Below are 18,070 nucleotides of genomic sequence, written 5' to 3'. Positions count from 1 at the left end.
TAATTTCTCGTGACTCCACTAAAGACTCGGAATTGTACTCTTGAACTCATAAAACGCTTTACACTTAAAGTAAATACATTATCCATTGTTACAATCATAATTTGTCATTCAATTCTCTATAGATGATATATAACTGAGTCGGGTATAAATTATCGTTTTACCCTATTGTATTTGTAATGACCAGCTATGTCGAACACGTCTGTCGCACACTCATAGGACAAATCCTACAAATATGACAAGCATCTAACACTAAAACCATAACTCAAAGTCTATAAAAATGCGAAAATTTAAAATTTTTGAACTTTAATAACACTTGGTTATTTACAAAGTCAAATTAAACTAAACATATACAATAATACAAGATTTTTTAAAATACTATTCATAAAAGTCATTGCTAAAGTGTTGACCCACGATTTGGCTAACTGACACGGAGTCAGAATATGCTTGATATGAATGAAAGTAATGAGAAGAACGTAATGACGAAAGTAAATAAGACACAGTATTTTATAGTGGTTCGGCCCCAGGATCTGGTAATGACCTACGTCCACTTAGGTTGATATTGATAACGAAATCAGATGAGTGATCAAAGAACTAGGGTTTAATGAGTTTCACTGATCTCTGAAGAACAATACAATATTACTCGGAGAATTACTATAGTCTCCAATGATTCAAAAGCCAAAAGTCCCCTCCCTTGAGCTATCTCTTGCTATTTATAGGCTCAAGGGGGATTACAAAAGATTGTTACAGATATTCTTTCCTGAATAATCGGATACTCAGGAGATTGTGTGAGATAAATTCGAGATTCACAAAGATCTTCCCATTAATGTTGCCTTGTATGCGGAGCTATCGACCAGACTGGTCGCAGGTAAGACAGGTTCGCACTGCTTCTAATGTGTCTCCTGGTCGATACTCTAGCAAAACGTTTCCAGGTGTCAGCCACGTGTCCAGGGATCACTTGCCACGTCACCAATGCTAATTTTTTGGACAACATTTGCCCCCCAAGTTTATTTACTACGAGCAGTAAATAAACTTTTGAACGAACGACTCTTCGGTAACCCCGCCTGACGTGTCAGAACCCTTCGTGTGTTCTTGAAAAAAGTAACCCACTTCTGTCTAATCATGTCCTTTCGGTTCCCCAGAAAAGATTTTGACGGTCATCCCGCTTCCCCATATTTTGAAAAAAAGGGAAACTGATGATTACATCTTTTTAATGCCACAGACAAATTTATATAAGACATTCGAAATCTTTATTTTCTTTTTACGCACGCTATCGTCTTCACCAGAAAACCTAAAATCCAGAGCTCTTATCGTTCCCGAAGACCGTTCCCTCTGTACTTTCAGGACCCCGTTCGAGAGCTCCTTGATCTCCGAAGACCCTTCTTCCATCTCCACGATTACTTTTCTTGGTAAGTTTTCGAATTCCCACGCTTCTAATTTTTCGTGGTGCATGCTTCTAAATGTGTACTGTTTGAGTTTTATCTGTTTCTGGTTTGAGACGCTTGTAGACAGAATATTTTGTAGGCACAATAGAGTTACGAGTTAGTTTAGAATCCAGGATCATGCTTTTTAGGACGTAAAATCGAAGTAAAAATTCGATCTTTAAGCTAGTTGAAAAAAACAAGTTTTTCCCGTCCTAAGGGGAGTTGAAAAAGCTTTTCCAGAAAACTTTTTACTTTCACCCTTTGATCTGTTTTTCAAACTGTTTGTGTAGAAAAATTTAGCTTTTTGTTAGAATGCTGTTGTATAAAAACTTAATTTTTATACTCGACCAGCGTTATTCTAAAAAGCTTTTAAAAGTTGTCTATCCTCACCTCCCCATTCTTCTGTATGCAGACTTTAATGCCAGATTTGTGGGGAGGTGAAAGGCCTATTGACGACGACCTTCTCGCCTCGAGGGAGAAGAACAACCAGCTGACCGTGTCCACGAGATCCCTTTTTCGCGATCCTCTTCCAGACCTTATCCTTCTCCTCCAATGGCCCGTTCCAAATCTTCAGGCAAGAAAAGGCCCGAGTCTGAAAACAACCCAAATTCTCCTGCCCAGCCTGATTCGCAGGCAAGGGCTCCCTCGACCAGTGGTCGAGAAAATCTTGTTCCTGACCCTAATATCCAAATTAGGGCCAGCCCTCGCCATCAGAACTTGCCTGATGTCGAGTAGTATACTTCCCCGGCTAGATCAGTGACTCTTCGGATGGTTGCTAACTACTTCAGGAAATTCCCTCTCACAGGGGTTTCCATTATACGTCCTGCCGAAGACCAGAGGGCTAACCTCCCCGGAGGTGCAAACAACGCCTGGTCTCGGTATCATATTGAGGCGGGAGCTTATCTCCCTCTTCATCCCTTTTTTGTGGGGGTGGACAATTATTTCGGTGTCGCCCCCTTCCAAATTACTCCAAACGAATATAGAATGCTGGCCGCACTCTATATCCTGTATAAACTTAAGAAATGGCCAGAACCTTCGCCCCATGAGGTCAACTATCTTTTTGACCTTAAGTCTAACCCGCAACAACACGGAACGGGTTTCTTCCATTTTTGTCACCAGGAAACCAACCGAACATTCCTGAGTGACACTACGCATATCTCGAATGTGGGGAAGTATAATAAGGAGTACTTCCTTACCCCGGACATAACCAGCAACAACCTGGCCTTCACCCGAGGAGGTAAGTGCTTGTCTTCGACTGGTCGATACTTTTCGTCGATGTGTTCCCTTTCATATTTCTCAAACTGCAATCTGTTTTTCAGGCCCATGGTTACGTCCGACCCCAACACCAGACATGGTGTTGAGGTCCAATACCTTGGCCAGGATGTCTGACGCAGCAAAAAGCGTCAAGACCCTGGTAACTGAAGAAAACTTGAGGCGGTCTGGCCTCCTGGCTCCTCGCCATGAAACTAGAGGGTCCGTGGTGGACGAAGCCACTGCCGAGGGGGTTCCCGAGCAGCAACCTCCTGTGTCTCCTCCTCGGAGGAGGCCAACGGGGATTACTATTAGGGAGCCCACGGGCAATCCTTCCGCAGAAAGGCCTTCTGCTCCCCAAGGCAAGGGGAAACAAAAGGCCAAAGAGCCAGCTGTGGACTTGGGAGAGTCCTCTGATGAGAACGGCAACACTATTTTACTTTTAAATGGTTTGCCAATTCCCTGTCATTTGTTCGATGGGGAAGGAAACTTTACATATACTCCAAAATTAGGGCCAGACTTCTTCATGCCAGATAATGAGTATATGACTAATAGAGTCAATAGTGTAGCGACCAGTAGTTGTAGCTCGGGTATTCACTTTGTTACCTCTTTTCTGTTGTATAATAAATTTTCATTTGCCTCTTTTCTTATCATTTTCCTGTGTTTACTTGCATGCAGACATGGCTACTCCCAACATTTTTGACATGTATCAGGCTGAGGAGGAGGAGGAAGTTCCTCAACTCCACCGGAGGTCCAAAAGGAGAACTGGTGAATCCAGCCGAGGTCCTCCAGCCAAGAAGGGTCGAACAGAAGACCTTCCCAAGGACGCGCCAACTGGGCAAACTTCTGCCCATCCTCCAGCTCCTACTGAGAAGCAGACCCCTCTTGCCCCGCCAAATCCTCCGGCTACGCCCGCCAGAGAGGAAATTACTCGTGAGGAAGCTCTCGGGACCAAACTCATGAGCCGTGCCCTTCGATCAGCCAAGGATCGCCTTGAACGCATCAGTAAAGGTGATCGTGTCAGAGATGCAATGGTCGAGGCTGAAAGCATGGGGGCCGACCAGGTTCTGAACAGGGCCCTGAATGAAATCTCCAGTGTGAGTACTTCTTCACTTCTTAAGCCTTAGTCTTTTATTCTTCACGGCAGGCTCTAACTTTTTCCTTTATTCACAGGCCTTGCTGTCTGCTATTACTGCTCGTACCCGTGTCCAGGCTTCCATCGAGCATGCTAAGGTGAAGGCCACTGAGAGGCATCAGGTGAAGGCAGCTGAGGAGCTTTCGGCTGCAGAGGCTAGGCATGCCAAAGAGTTGGAGGCAATGGCTCGAGAGAGGGATGCTGCAGTGACTAAGCTGTCAAAGGCTGAAGCTGCAATAAAGTCGCGGCAGCAGTATCGAGATTCCAGCGTAACCCATCTTCGCGAAATCAAAAGGCTGGAAGAGATGCTCAAGCCCAAGGATGAGGCCATTGCTACTCTCGAAGGCAAAGTGAAGCAGCTGGAGCTTGACAACTCCAAAAATCTGGAGAGGTACAAGAGGACGACGCTCCGATGTTTCTACAACTTCTGGAAACATAATCAGGGTACCGACTTCAGCTATCTTTCGGAGGAAGTCAGGACTGCCGAGTTGGCCCGCTGCACTGCCCAACTGGCCGAATAGGAGGCAAGAGCGAGGACCCCCGCCTCTCCAAGCATTGTTGTTGTAGAAGAAGAAGAAGTTGTTGAGGACACGACCAACCAGGATGCTGCTCAGGACCCTCCAGCCCCAAATGCCTCTTAAACTTTTCCCTTATTTTTTTTGGCTATACGACCCACGGGTCGTGATGTACAGACAATATATTTTTGTTTTAAACTTTGCTGCATGGGCAGTAAATCTTTTTTCTTTTACTTGAATAGTTACATCCAAGCAGCGATTCTTGTGGTGTAAAGGCTTAAATCTTGATGCTATAATATCTTTATTTATTATAACATTTGTCCGTATGACCGAACTTAGCATAGTAGTTTGGCATGATTTAAAAAAACATAAATTTTGAAAAATACTCTAAGTACTGTAGCATGCTTTCACTCATTTTGTTCATGTGTTTACATACCTTGCGAGTATGATTTGCTATCGATGTGCCTTATATGCCCCCCAAGTGATCGAGGAGCTTTAGGTCCTTGGTCACTTGCCCTGACCATGGCCTGTTCGAACATTCCTGTCCGTATGAAAATTGATACTTGTAATACAGCAAAACAACACACGTAATGAACAAATACTTGTAAATGTAAATTCACAATGGTTGGCAAGAATGACTGGCTGCGCACAGTCCCTTATAATCTCGTATTAAAAATGGACTAAACATGTCTTTACGAGTGATTCTATAATAGAACCTTACATATACGAGCAGTTAGCCATACAACGTGGCTAACCCTCTTTGCAAAACTTGTAAAAATTGAAATTTAATACAAGCCAGTCCTTTAAAAAGGATTGTTTACTGATAATACTTGCGCATGTGTTCTCCATTCTAATAGTGGGGAACGAGATCTCCATTTAAGCGTGCAAGTTTGTAGGTGCCTGGATGAAGGACTTCTTCAATTTGGTAAGGTCCTTCCCAATTGGGTTCGAGCACTCCAACAGTAGGGTCGCGGGTATTTAAGAAAACTCGTCATAGCACCAAATCTCCGACGTTGAATTTTCTTTCTTTAACTTTGGAGTTAAAGTACCGGGCGACTCTTTGCTAGTATGCAGCAACTCAGAGTTGAGATTTCTCTCGTATCTCATCGATTGAGTCTAGGGACTCCATCATTAGCTGGTTGTTCTGATCCTGGTCGTATGTTAGACGTCGATGTGAGGGGGGATCTAACTCGACAGGCAACATTGCCTCATATCCATAGGCTAAGGAAAATGGGGTATGTCCTGTCTCAGTTTGGTGAGACGTTCTATACGACCAGAGGACTTCAGGCAACTGCTCTAGCCATGCTCCTTTAGCTTCCTCAAGTCTTTTCTTCAAGGTGTCCTTAAGAGTTTTGTTTACGGCTTCGACTTGCCCATTCGCCTGGGGGTGTGCGACTGAGGAAAAGCTTTTAATGAGTCCATGTCTTTCGCAGAAATCGGTGAATAAATTGTTGTCAAATTGGGTCCCATTGTCTGAAACTATCTTTCTGGGAAAACCATATCGACAGACAATGTTCTTGATGACAAAGTCGAGAACTTTCTTGGTTGTGGTGGTAGCGAGTGGTTCAGCTTTGGCCCATTTGGTGAAGTAATCAACTGCCATGACTGCGTATTTTACTCCGCCTTTCCCTGTAGGTAGGGATCCAATCAAATCTATCCCCCATACTGCAAAAGGCCATGGACTCTGCATTTGTTTCAATTCGTTTGGAGTCGTTCGCGGAATCTTCGAGAACCTTTGACACTTATCGCACCTTCGTACAAATTCCACGGAATCCTCGTTCATTGTTGCCCAGAAGTAGCGTGATCCCCGCAGAAGCCTTCATGCACCTCTTTCATGAGTTCCTTAGCCTTTTCTGGTGTAACGCACTTGAGTAGTGGCATCGAATATCCTCTTCGGTACATCACACCATCGACCAGTATGTATCTAGCAGCTCGTCTTTGTAGAGTTCTGGCTTTGTTTCTTTCTGTTGGCAGCGAACCATTTGTCAGATACTCCAAGTAAGGCGCCATCCATGTATCCTCCATCCGAATCTCCATACTGGACTCAGCTGCTTGTATGCTTGGCTTACTCAGTCTTTCTACTGGCACAATGTTCAAAGTGTCAGCATCCTTTGCGCTTGCAAGTTTGGCTAAGGCATTTGCGTTTGAATTCTGATCTCGCGGGATTTGCTGGAGGGTGTACTTTGTGAACTGGGCTAACAAGTCTTTTGTTTTATTTAAGTAAGCCACCATTTTCAAGCCTCGCGCTTGGTATTCTCCCAGAACCTGATTCACCACCAGCTGTGAATCACTGTAGATATCAAGCGTCTTTATGCTCATATCCTTTGCCATTCTCAATCCAGCGAGGAGTGCTTCGTATTCCGCGTCATTATTTGATGCAGTGAAGTCGAACCTGATAGCGCAGTGAAATCGATGCCCTTCCGGCGTTATCAATATCACTCCCGCTCCAGCGTGGGATTCGTTGGATGAGCCATCCATGAATAGCTTCCACGAAGGAGTTTTATCTTGAGGCACAGGCGCTTCAGGCTGTTCGCACTGCTCGCTGTATGGGAGCTCGGTGAACTCTGCAATAGGATCGGCCAAGACTTGTCCCTTTACTACTGCTCGCGGTGAATAGGTTATATCGAACTGCCCTAGTTCGACTGCCCATTTTAACAATCGCCCAGCCGCCTCAAGTTTTTGGAGGACTTGCTGAAGGGGCTGGTCAGTTAGAACTGTGATAGGATGGGCTTGGAAGTAAGGACGTAACTTCCTAGAGGCTAGAATTAGGCAATATGCTAACCTTTCGATTGGCGGATATCGTAATTCTGCACTGATCAGCCTCTTGCTGACATAGTAGACTGCTTTCTGTATGCCTTCTTCCTCCCGTAAAAGTACCACGCTAGCAGCAACTTCGGTAGTCGCCAGATAAATAAACAAAGTTTCTCCTTCGATCGGCTTCGACAAGATGGGAGGTTGTGCCATATGAGCTTTCAACGCTTGGAATGCTTGTTCGCAGTCTTCTGTCCATTCAAACTTCTTATTCCCCCTAAGTAGATTGAAGAATGGGACGCACTTGTCTGTTGATTTCGAAATGAATCTACTTAGGGTTGCGATCCTCCCGGTCAAACTTTGTACATCTTTGATCCTTTCTGGCGACTTCATGTCGATCATGGCTTTTATCTTGTCGGGGTTGGCCTCTATTCCTCTTGAATTTACGATAAACCCTAAAAACTTCCCTGATCCGACTCCAAAGGAACACTTGAGGGGATTTAATTTCATTTGGTACTTGTTTAACACATCAAAGCACTCTTGTAAATCCCTCACATGCCCTTCTGCCTTCTTAGACTTTACCAGCATGTCATCCACATATACCTCCATGTTTACACCGATTTGCTCCTTGAACATGTGGTTGACTAGCCGTTGGTAAGTCGCACCCGCGTTTTTCAGTCCGAAGGGCATTACTTTGTAACAATACAAGCCCGTATCAGTCCGAAAGCTGGTGTGATCCTCATCAGGGGGATGCATGCTAATCTGGTTGTAGCCTGAATATGCATCCATGAATGAGAGGATCTCATGTCCTGCAGTAGCGTCGACCAGTTGGTCGATCCTCGGGAGTGGGAAGTAGTCCTTTGGGCAGGCTTTATTGAGGTCTGTAAAATCCACGCAGGTTCGCCATTTGCCGTTAGGCTTGGGAACCAGCACTGGATTAGAGACCCACGATGGATAAAATGCCACCCATATGAACCCATTCTCCTTTAGTCTTTCGACTTCTTCTTTTAAGGCCCTTGATCTATCTTTATCGAGCAGCCTTCTTTTCTGTTGCACAGGTGGAAAGGTTTTGTCTATATTCAGGACATGGCTGATTACCGCGGGATCTATCCCAACCATGTCTTTATGAGACCAGGCAAAAACCTCCTGGTTTTTTCGCAAGAATTCCACTAGTGCATGCTTCGTGGTAGGCTCTAAGTTTCTCCCAACCTTTACGACTTTGGTTGGGTCTTCTTTGTCGAGTTGGACCTCCTCCAGGTCCTCGACGGGTCCAACATTTTCTTCAAAATCCCCAAAGCGAGGATCTAAATCTCCATCCTCACTTTGGGAAACACCCTATTTGGTGACTTCATCACCGGATTGGGCTTGTGTATCAACTGCCATCTGCAATCTATTTGGGGTAGTGCTCTTCGGCGTTCCACTTTTCGCCTTTGTGATCGAGGCGTTGTAGCACTCCCTGGCTTCTCTTTGGTTTCCCAAAACGCGTCCTACCCCTGCGTCTGTCGGGAACTTCATGGCTAGGTGCCACATAGAGATGACGGCCCGTAGATCAACCAGTATGGGCCTTCCAATAACGGCGTTGTACGCCGAAGGACAATTGACCACTACAAAAGTGGCGAGTAATGTCCTTGTTGCAGGCACTGTACCCGTCGTTACTGGGAGTTTGATCAACCCGGCTGGGGCGAGTCCTTCTCCAGAAAAGCCGTATATCGTTTGTACCCGTCGTTACTGGGAGTTTGATCAACCCGGCTGGGGCGAGTCCTTCTCCAGAAAAGCCGTATATCGTTTGATTGCAGGGCTCCAAGTCCTTCATGGACAATTTCATGCGTTCCAGTGTTGATTTGTACAGGATGTTCACTGAACTTCCTGTATCGACCAGTACCCTCTTCACCATCATATTGGCCATCTGGATGTCTACGACCAGCGGATCGGAATGTGGGAACCTGACCTGTTGGGCGTCGTCGTCGGAGAAGGTTATCTCTCCTCCCTCTGACCGAGCCTTTTTTGGTGCACGGTTCTCCACAGTCATCATCTCGATGTCCTGGTCGTGGCGCAGAGTCCGAGCATATCGTTCTCTGGCCTTTCCGCTATTTCCCGCGAGGTGCGGGCCTCCACAGATGGTTAAGAGTGTTCCAGCCACGGGGGCAGGCTGTAATGGTGGCGAGCATTGGCGCGTGGACGCCTGCTCGTTGCCACATAGAGCTTCTCGTTGGGAATTTCCCGAGGCCCGTACGTATCTTCTCAAGTGTCCTTGTCTAATAAGGAATTCGATTTCGTCTTTTAACTGGCTGCATTCATTAGTGTCATGTCCGTAGTCATTATGGTAACGACAGAACTTGGTGGTGTCTCTTTTCGAAATGTCCTTTCGAATGGGCCCAGGTTTCTTGTAAGGCACACTGGAACTTGTGGCCTGGTAAACCTCTCCCCGAGACTCAACGAGGGCAGTGTAGTTAGTGAACCGAGGCTCATAACGATTACCCTTAGCTCGTTTGTTGTCGGAGGTGGAAGGCTCGTTATACGGCCATTTTCCACCGTTCTTGCCATTACCGTTGCCGTTCTCGTTGCTTTTTCCGTTGCCACTAGGTTTGGGCCCATTGGCGGCCTTGGCGGGTTCAGAAGCCTTCTTGTCCTTGCCTGAGGGCTTTCCATCATCGACAATGGCTTCTTCAAGCTTGATATAGCGATCAGCTCGGTCCAAAAATTCTTGGGTAGTTCTCACCCCTTCCTTTCGGAGACTCTTCCAGAGGGGAGAACGTCGTTTTACTCCTGTAGTTATGGCCATCATCTTCCCTTCGTTCCCGACCGTCTTCGCTCCAGCTGCTGCTCGCATAAAACGTTGGATGTAGTCTTTCACTGACTCCCCATCCTGCTGGCGAATTTCGACTAGCTGGTTTGCTTCGGTTGGGTGTACACGACCAGCATAGAACTGTCCGTAGAACTCCCGTACGAACATTTCCCAGGAAACAATGCTTGCGGGAGGGAATTTGAAGAACCACTCCTGCGCAGCTTCAGAAAGTGTTGCAGGGAAGATCCTGCACCGAGCGTCTTCGGACACTTTCTGAATGTCCATTTGAATTTCAAACTTATTGACATGCGAGACTGGGTCTCCATATCCGTTAAAGTTTGGGAGCGTGGGCATCTTGAATTTGCTGGGAGTTTCGGTGTTATCTATCCTCTGTACGAAAGGAGTGCCTTTCCTCCTATCGTGGTCGATGTAAGAAGTCCTTCCCCCGACCAGCTGTTGCACTGCCTGGTTGAGGGCGTCTATCTGGGCCTGTACAGCGGCAGGAATCGCTGTGGCCTCCGTTGCCGGGGGGACGTTCTCTCCATGCCTCTCACGGCGATCATTGAGTACATCTCTCAGGTCCTCTTCTCTTCTCTGCTGCTCGCTACCCCCGAGCCGGTTGAAGGCATTATTTTGTCTGGGCTGCCCCCCAGCATCCTGTCTATTTGGTTGGTCATCTTGAGGTACCTGGCTCCTGCCTTTACCTCTTTCTTCATTCCTCCCACCGACATTTCCTTTGCCTGAGTCGGCCTCATTATATCCGTGGCCATCTCTGAACCTCGACTGGCTATGGTGAGATCGGCTGTTCCCTCGATGTCCGTTCCTGGCTGAACCGTCCCGAGCGTTAGAGGGTGGCCTGCGCTGGTCGTGGTGTCCCCGTGCATCATCGTGCCGTGGGAGGCCCCGGACCGCAGAGCCTAACTCTGAGTCCCTCCTGTTGCCAGGAGGGTACTGACCTCTGTTCGGTAGGTTCGGCCCATCATCCCTACGGCGTCTAGGGCTGCGAGGCTGATGCTCGGCCCTATTCTGCCTCTGTTGCGGGGGATTACCCCGAGCAGCTTGGGATGGTGGCTGTGCCTCGTCATGGGGCATTTGAGGCTGCTCGGGCCTTTGCGGAATTGAAGGCTGGATCGGTGGGCTTGGATTAGGACCCCTCTGGGGTGGCCCATTCACAGGTTGGTCAGGTTGCGAGGCAGGTGCAGCCTGATTTCTAGCCAATAGCAAGGCTGCCTCGAGGGCTGCCATGGCTTCGCTCTGGCGGCGGTCCACCTCCGCCTGCCTTTCGCTCAATTCTGCGCGCTGCCGTTTAATCTCCTGCTGCTGCCGCGCCATAACTTCAGCGGCAGTCTCCTGACTGGCTCTCAGACTAGCCAGTTCTTCCTGCAACGCGCCCAGGGTACTGTTCAGCGTTGCATCATCCATTTCCTCCTCCTCAAAGTCCAGTTGTGGCTCATCCTCTGCCATGCTTGCAGGAGGAGGAGGAGGTGGCGGGTTTGACGATGCAGCGGCGGCCGCCTGTCCAGTTTTCTTTCCAGCTTTCTCCATTAGTTTTTTCAACAACGATAAATCAAGCTCTCAATGAAAGCACCAGAATGTTGACCCACGATTTGGCCAACTGACACGGAGTCAGAATATGCTTGATATGAATGAAAGTAATGAGAAGAACGTAATGACGAAAGTATATAAGACACAATATTTTATAGTGGTTCGGCCCCAGGATCTGGTAATGACCTACGTCCACTTAGGTTGATATTGATAACGAAATCAGATGAGTGATCAAAGAACTAGGGTTCAATGAGTTTCACTGATCTCTGAAGAACAATACAATATTACTCGGAGAATTACTATAGTCTCCAATGATTCAAAAGCCAAAAGTCCCCTCCCTTGAGCTATCTCTTTCTATTTATAGGCTCAAGGGGGATTACAAAAGATTGTTACAGATATTCTTTCCTGAATAATCGGATACTCAGGAGATTGTGTGAGATAAATTCGGGATTCACAAAGATCTTCCCATTAATGTTGCCTTGTATGCGGAGCTATCGACCAGACTGGTCGCAGATAAGACAAGTTCGCACTGCTTCTAATGTGTCTCCTGGTCGATACTCTAGCAGAACGTTTCCAGGTGTCAGCCACGTGTCCAGGGATCACTTGCCACGTCACCAATGCTAATTTTTTGGACAACATAAAGCCACACCTAAAAAGGGGAAAACAACAAAATAATGAGCTAACGCCTAGTAAGTAAATCCCATGCAATGCATGTATGCATATATACATATGTCGTGACTTGATAATGTATGACAAGATAACATAGCCATGAGCGTAACATACATAGGAAAATTACATGAGTCCACATTCTGTCATCATTAATTCAAACATTATATAGTCATGCTCCAATAATCAATTATACATCTGACAAAGTAGTGGCCATAAGTATTAGCTACTGAAAGAAAATAGCATAGTCTTATGTTCATTTGATATCATAGTACAACGCAAAAAAAAAACAAAAAAAATCCCTCAACTAGGGTTCATCTATAACCTTTCACTGATGGGTGGCGACAACTTTAGTTATTATGGTGATACCACACCCTCAAGACCGCAATGGTCAAAACGTTATTCCGTGCCAACACTATGGTCTATGATAATCTCTTGAGCACCTATTTACATAAACCTAACTGAGAACTTTTACTTTCTTACCCCACTAATAATAATTTCGTGACTATCATATTACTATAATCTCCCTTAACGGGCATTTAGCTATTCTATATAACATATTATGTATAAAGCCTCAGGAATCAACACTCTAACCAACATACAAAATGTTAGCCTTGTATACTAATCTTGAGGCTAGAGAAAGAGACACCTAATTAGGTCACACGTCTAACTGGACAACGATAACCTATGTGTACTCTTTAGCATGTTAAGACTGGTCATGGACTCTGATCAAACTCTTACAAGTTCTTCTTAACATAATTTCCTAAATCCGATTTATCTAATCACGCCCCTTAATTGATCACCTCTACAAAACCTAATTCGAGCATTTAATTCAAATCGTTCATGACTTTCACCAAATCTAATAATACAATGGCAATTCAACTCACAGAGATAATAGCCAATAATACTATCAACCTGCAAGGTAGCTGACAATACACCAAAGTTAACCCTAGAAGTCAACTTGAGAGTCACCAAAATAATTTGGGGCTAACAAGTACCCCTAAACATGCATACCAATAAAAATGGGAATCGAGCATCAACATTTGTTATCCAAAAAACTGGCATGGATGACGTGGCAAGTGATTCCCGGACACGTGGCTGACACTTGGAGGAACTCTGCTAGGATATCGACCAGAAGACAAATTATAAGCAGTAGGCAGCCGAAACTTACCTGCGACTAGTATGGTCGCAGGTTCCGCATGCTTCATGATGTTTCTATAAAGATCTTTGTAAATCCCAAAATTGACTCTCACAATCTCCTGAGTATCCAATTATTTAGGAAAGAATATCTGTAACAAATTCATGTAATCCCCCTTGAGCCTATAAATAGAGGAAGATAGCTCAAGGAATGGACTTTTGGCTTTCGAATTATTTGAGACTAGAGGGATTCTATTTGAGATATTGTCTTGTTCTTCAGAGGTTGGTGAAACTCATTGAACCCTAGTTCTTTGATCACTCCTTTTGATCTTATATCAATAACAATCCAAGTGAATGTAGGTTATTACCAGATCCTGGGGCCGAACCACTCTAAAATCTGGTGTTCTTATTATTTTCTTCATTACATTTATTTCAACGTATCCTTCCACGTCAAGCGTATTTTGACTCCATGTCAGTTGGCCAAAATTTGGGTCAACATTCTGGTGCTTTCATTGAGAGCTTGATATATCACCGTTGAGAAAACCAATGGCGAAAACCACCAGGAAAACTGGACAGGCGGCCGGCGCTGCACCATCTAACCCGCCTCCTCCTCCCCCTCCCAACGTGGCTGAGGATGAGCCACATTTGGAATTTGAGGAGGAAGAAATGGATGACGCGACGCTAAAAAGTACTCTGGGGGCGTTGCACGAAGAGCTGGTCAATCTGAGGGTCAGCCAGGAAAGTGCTGCCAAAATTATGGCGCGACAGCAGCAAGAAATTGAACGGCAGCGCGTGGAGTTAAGAGAGAGGCAGGCGGAGATGGACCATCGCCAGAGCAAAGCCATGGCAGCCCTCGAGGCAGCCTTGCAATTGGCTAGGAATCAGGCTGCACCTGCCTCGCAGCCTGATCAACCTACGAATGGACCAACACAAAGGGGTCCTAATCCTTGCCCACCTATCCAACCCTCGAGTCCGCAAAGGCCCGAACAGCCTCAGGTGCCCCATGACAATGTCCCACTGGACCCTGAGGCACAGCCTCCATCCCAAGCTGGTCGCGGCAATCCCCCGCATCAGAGGCAGAATAGGACCGGGCATCAGCCTCCCAGTCCTAGACGCCATAGGGGCGACGACCCAAACCTTCCGAACAGAGGACAGCACCCTCCTGGTAACAGGAGGAACTCAGAGTTAGGCTCTGTGGTCCGAGGTCCCCCACGGCATGATAATGCACGGGGACCTAACGACCAACGTAGGCCACCCTCTAACGCTCGGGACGTTTCAGCCCGGGAAGGAAATCGAGGGAACAGTCGATCCCGTCAGAGCCAATCACGATTCAGAGATGGCAATGGTTATGATGAAGCCGATTTCGGCAGATGAAATGCCGGTCGGAGGAATGACGAAAGAGGTGGAAACAGGAGCCAGTCACCTCAAGATGACCAACCCGACAGACGGGACGCTGGGGGGCAACCCATGCAAAATAACGTCTTCAACCAGCTCGGAGCTAGCGAGCAGCGGAGAAGAGACGAGGATTTGAGAGATGTGCTCAATTATTGTCGTGAGCGACATGGCGAGAACATCCCCCTAGCAACAGAGGCCACATCGATTCCTATCGCTGTGCAGGCCCAGATAGATGCCCTCAACCAGGCGGTGCAACAGCTGGTTGGGGGAAGAACATCTTACATCGACCACGACAGGAGGAAAGGCACTTCTTTCGTCCAGAGGATAGCTATGGCAAAGACTCCTAGCAAGTTTAAAATGCCTACGCTTCCGAATTTTGATGGGTACGGTGACCCGGTATCTCACGTCAATAAGTTTGAGATACAAATGGACATTCAGAAAGTGTCCGAAGATGCTTGGTGCAGGATCTTCCCTGCAACACTTTCTGATGCCACGTAGGAGTGGTTTTTCAAGTTCCCTCCTGCAAGCATAGTTTCCTGGGAGATGTTCGTAAAGGAGTTTTACGGACAGTTCTACGCAGGTCGAGTGCATCCAACCGAGGCAAACCAGCTGGTTGAAATACGGCAGCAGGATGGAGAACCACTAAAGGACTACATCCAGCGCTTTATGCGAGCAGCAGCTGGAGCAAAAAAAGTGGGGGACGAAGGCAAAATGATGGCCATAACCGCAGGGGTTAGGCGTCGCACCCCTCTCTGGAAAAGCCTCCGAAAAGATGGGGTTAGAACTACCCAGGAATTCTTGGACCGGGCTGATCGTTACATCAAGCTCGAAGATGCCATTGCCGACAATGGAAAGCCTCTAGGCAAGGAAAAGAAGGCTACCGAGCCCACCAAAGCCGCCAATGGGTCTAAGCCTAACGGCAACAGCAAGGGCAACGGGAACGGCAGCGGCAATGGAAAGAATGGGGGGAAACGACCACACAATGAGCCTTCCACCTCTGACAATAAACGAGCCAAGGGTAACCGTTATGAACCTCGGTTCACTAACTATACTGCCCTAGTTGAGTCTCGGGGAGAGGTTTATCAAGCCACGAGTTCCAGTGTGCCTTATAAGAAGCCTGCCCCCATTCGGAAGGATATTTCGAAAAGAGACACTACCAAGTTCTGTCGTTATCATAATGACTACGGACATGACACAAATGAGTGCAACCAGTTGAAGGATGAGATCGAGTTCCTTATCAGACAAGGACACTTGAGAAGATATGTACGGGCCTCGGGGAATTCCCAACGAGAAGCTTCAGGAGGCAACGAGCAAGCGCCCACACGCCAACGCTCGCCACCTTTGCAGCCTGCCCCCGTGAATGGCACATTGTTAACCATCTGTGGAGGCCCGCACCTCGCGGGAAATAGCAGAAAGGCTAGGGAACGATACGCTCAGACTCTGCGCCATGACCAGGACATCGGGATGATGACTGTGGGGGACCGTGCGCCAAAAAAGGCTCGATCAGAAGAGGGCGAGATAACCTTCTCTGATAGCGATGCCAAGCATGTCCGGTTCCCACATTCTGATCCGCTAGTCGTGGATATCCAAATGGCCAACATGATGGTGAAGAGAGTGCTAATTGATACGGGAAGTTCGGTGAATATCCTGTATAAGTCTTCACTGGAATGCATGAAGTTGTCCGTTAAGGACCTGGAGCCCTGCAACCAAACAATATACGGCTTCTCTGGTGAGGGACTCGCCCCTGCAGGGTCAATCAGACTACCGGTGACAGCGGGTACAACGCCTGCTACCAGGACATTACTCACTACTTTTATAGTAGTCGATTATCCTTCGGCGTACAATGTCGTCATTGGAAGGCCTACACTGGTTGATCTACGGGCCGTCGCCTCTATGTGGCACTTAGCCATGAAATTCTCAACAGACGCAGGGGTAGGACGCGTGTTGGGAAACCAGAGGGAAGCTAGAGAGTGCTACAACGCCTCAGTCACGAAGGCGAAAAAGGGAACGTCAAAAAGCACTCCCCCAGATAGGCTGCAGATGGAAATTGATACACAAGCCCAATCCGGTGATGAAGTCACCAAATAGGGTGTTGCCCAAAGTGAGGATAGAGATTTAGATCCTCGCTTTGGGGATTTTGAAGAAAACGTAGGACCCGTCGAGGACCTGGAAGAGGTCCAACTTGACAAAAAAGACTCGACCAGAGTCGTGAAGGTCGGGAAAAACCTGGAACAAACCACGAAGCATGCACTGGTGGAATTTCTGATGAAGAACCAGGAAGTCTTTGCTTGGTCGCACAAAGACATGACTGGGATAGACCCTGCAGTTATCAGCCATGTCCTGAACATAGACAAGACTTATCCGCCCGTGCAACAAAAAAGAAGGCTGCTCGATAAAGATCGATCGAGAGCCTTAAAAGAAGAAGTTGAGAGGTTAAAGGAGAATGGGTTCATCAGGGTGGCGTTTTATCCATCGCGGGTCTCCAATCCAGTGCTGGTTCCCAAGCCTAACGGAAAATGGTGAACCTGTGTGGATTTTACAGACCTCAATAAAGCCTGCCCAAAGGACTGCTTCCCACTCCCAAGAATCGACTAGTTGGTCGATGCTACTGCAGGACACGATATCCTCTCCTTCATGGATGCATATTTAGGCTACAATCAGATTAGCATGCATCCCCCTGACGAAGATCACACCAGCTTTCGGACTGATACGGGCTTGTACTATTATAAAGTAATGCCCTTCGGACTGAAAAACATAGGTGCGACTTACCAGCGGTTAGTTAACCACATGTTTAAAGAATTGATCGGGATAAACATGGAGGTATACGTGGACGACATGCTGGTAAAGTCGAAGAAGGCAGAAGGACATGTAAGGGATTTACAAGAATGTTTTGATGTATTGAACAAGTACCAGATGAAACTAAATCCTCTCAAATGTTCCTTCGGAGTTGGATCAGGGAAGTTTTTGGGGTTCATTGTAAATTCAAGAGGAATCGAGGCCAACCCCGACAAGATAAAAGCCCTGATCGACATGAAATCGCCAGAAAAGATCAAAGATGTACAAAGTTTAATCGGGAGGATTGCAGCCCTAAGTAGATTTATTTCAAAATCAACAGACAAATGCGTCCCTTTTTTCAATCTACTTAGGGGCAATAAGAAATTTGAGTGGGCAGGAGATTGCGAGCAAGCTTTTCAGGCTTTGAAGGCCCATATGGCACAACCTCCCATTTTATCAAAGCCAATCGAAGGAGAAACTTTGTTCATTTACCTGGCGATCACTGAAGTTGCTGCTAGTGCGGTACTAGTACGAGAGGAAGAGGGCGTACAAAAAGCAGTTTACTATGTAAGCAAGAGGCTGATTGGAGCAGAATTGAGGTATCCTCCCATCGAGAGGTTAGCATACTGTTTAATCTTGGCCTCAAGGAAGTTACGTCCTTACTTTCAAGCCCACTCTATCACGGTTTTAACTG

At 46.8% G+C, this 18,070-nt stretch overlaps 1 protein-coding gene across 1 annotated transcript in view; it reads right to left on the bottom strand.

Annotated features, from left to right (window-relative positions):
• Window positions 1-149: 149 nt before the first annotated feature.
• Window positions 150-18,070, bottom strand: part of LOC133832694 (uncharacterized) — a 45,240-nt gene continuing 27,319 nt past the window's right edge. Inside the window, exons 3-4 of the mRNA XM_062263005.1 lie at window positions 8,803-12,052; window positions 150-224 (exon numbers count right to left, since the gene is read on the bottom strand). Coding sequence (XP_062118989.1) covers window positions 150-224; window positions 8,803-11,403 — 2,676 coding nt within the window. The 5' untranslated portion in view covers window positions 11,404-12,052. The remainder of the gene's footprint in view (window positions 225-8,802; window positions 12,053-18,070) is intronic.

The sequence above is a fragment of the Humulus lupulus genome, chromosome 4 (assembly GCF_963169125.1).
Source record: "Humulus lupulus chromosome 4, drHumLupu1.1, whole genome shotgun sequence".
Taxonomy (NCBI): Eukaryota; Viridiplantae; Streptophyta; class Magnoliopsida; order Rosales; family Cannabaceae; genus Humulus; species Humulus lupulus.
This window is presented reverse-complemented; position numbering and strand designations above follow the sequence as displayed.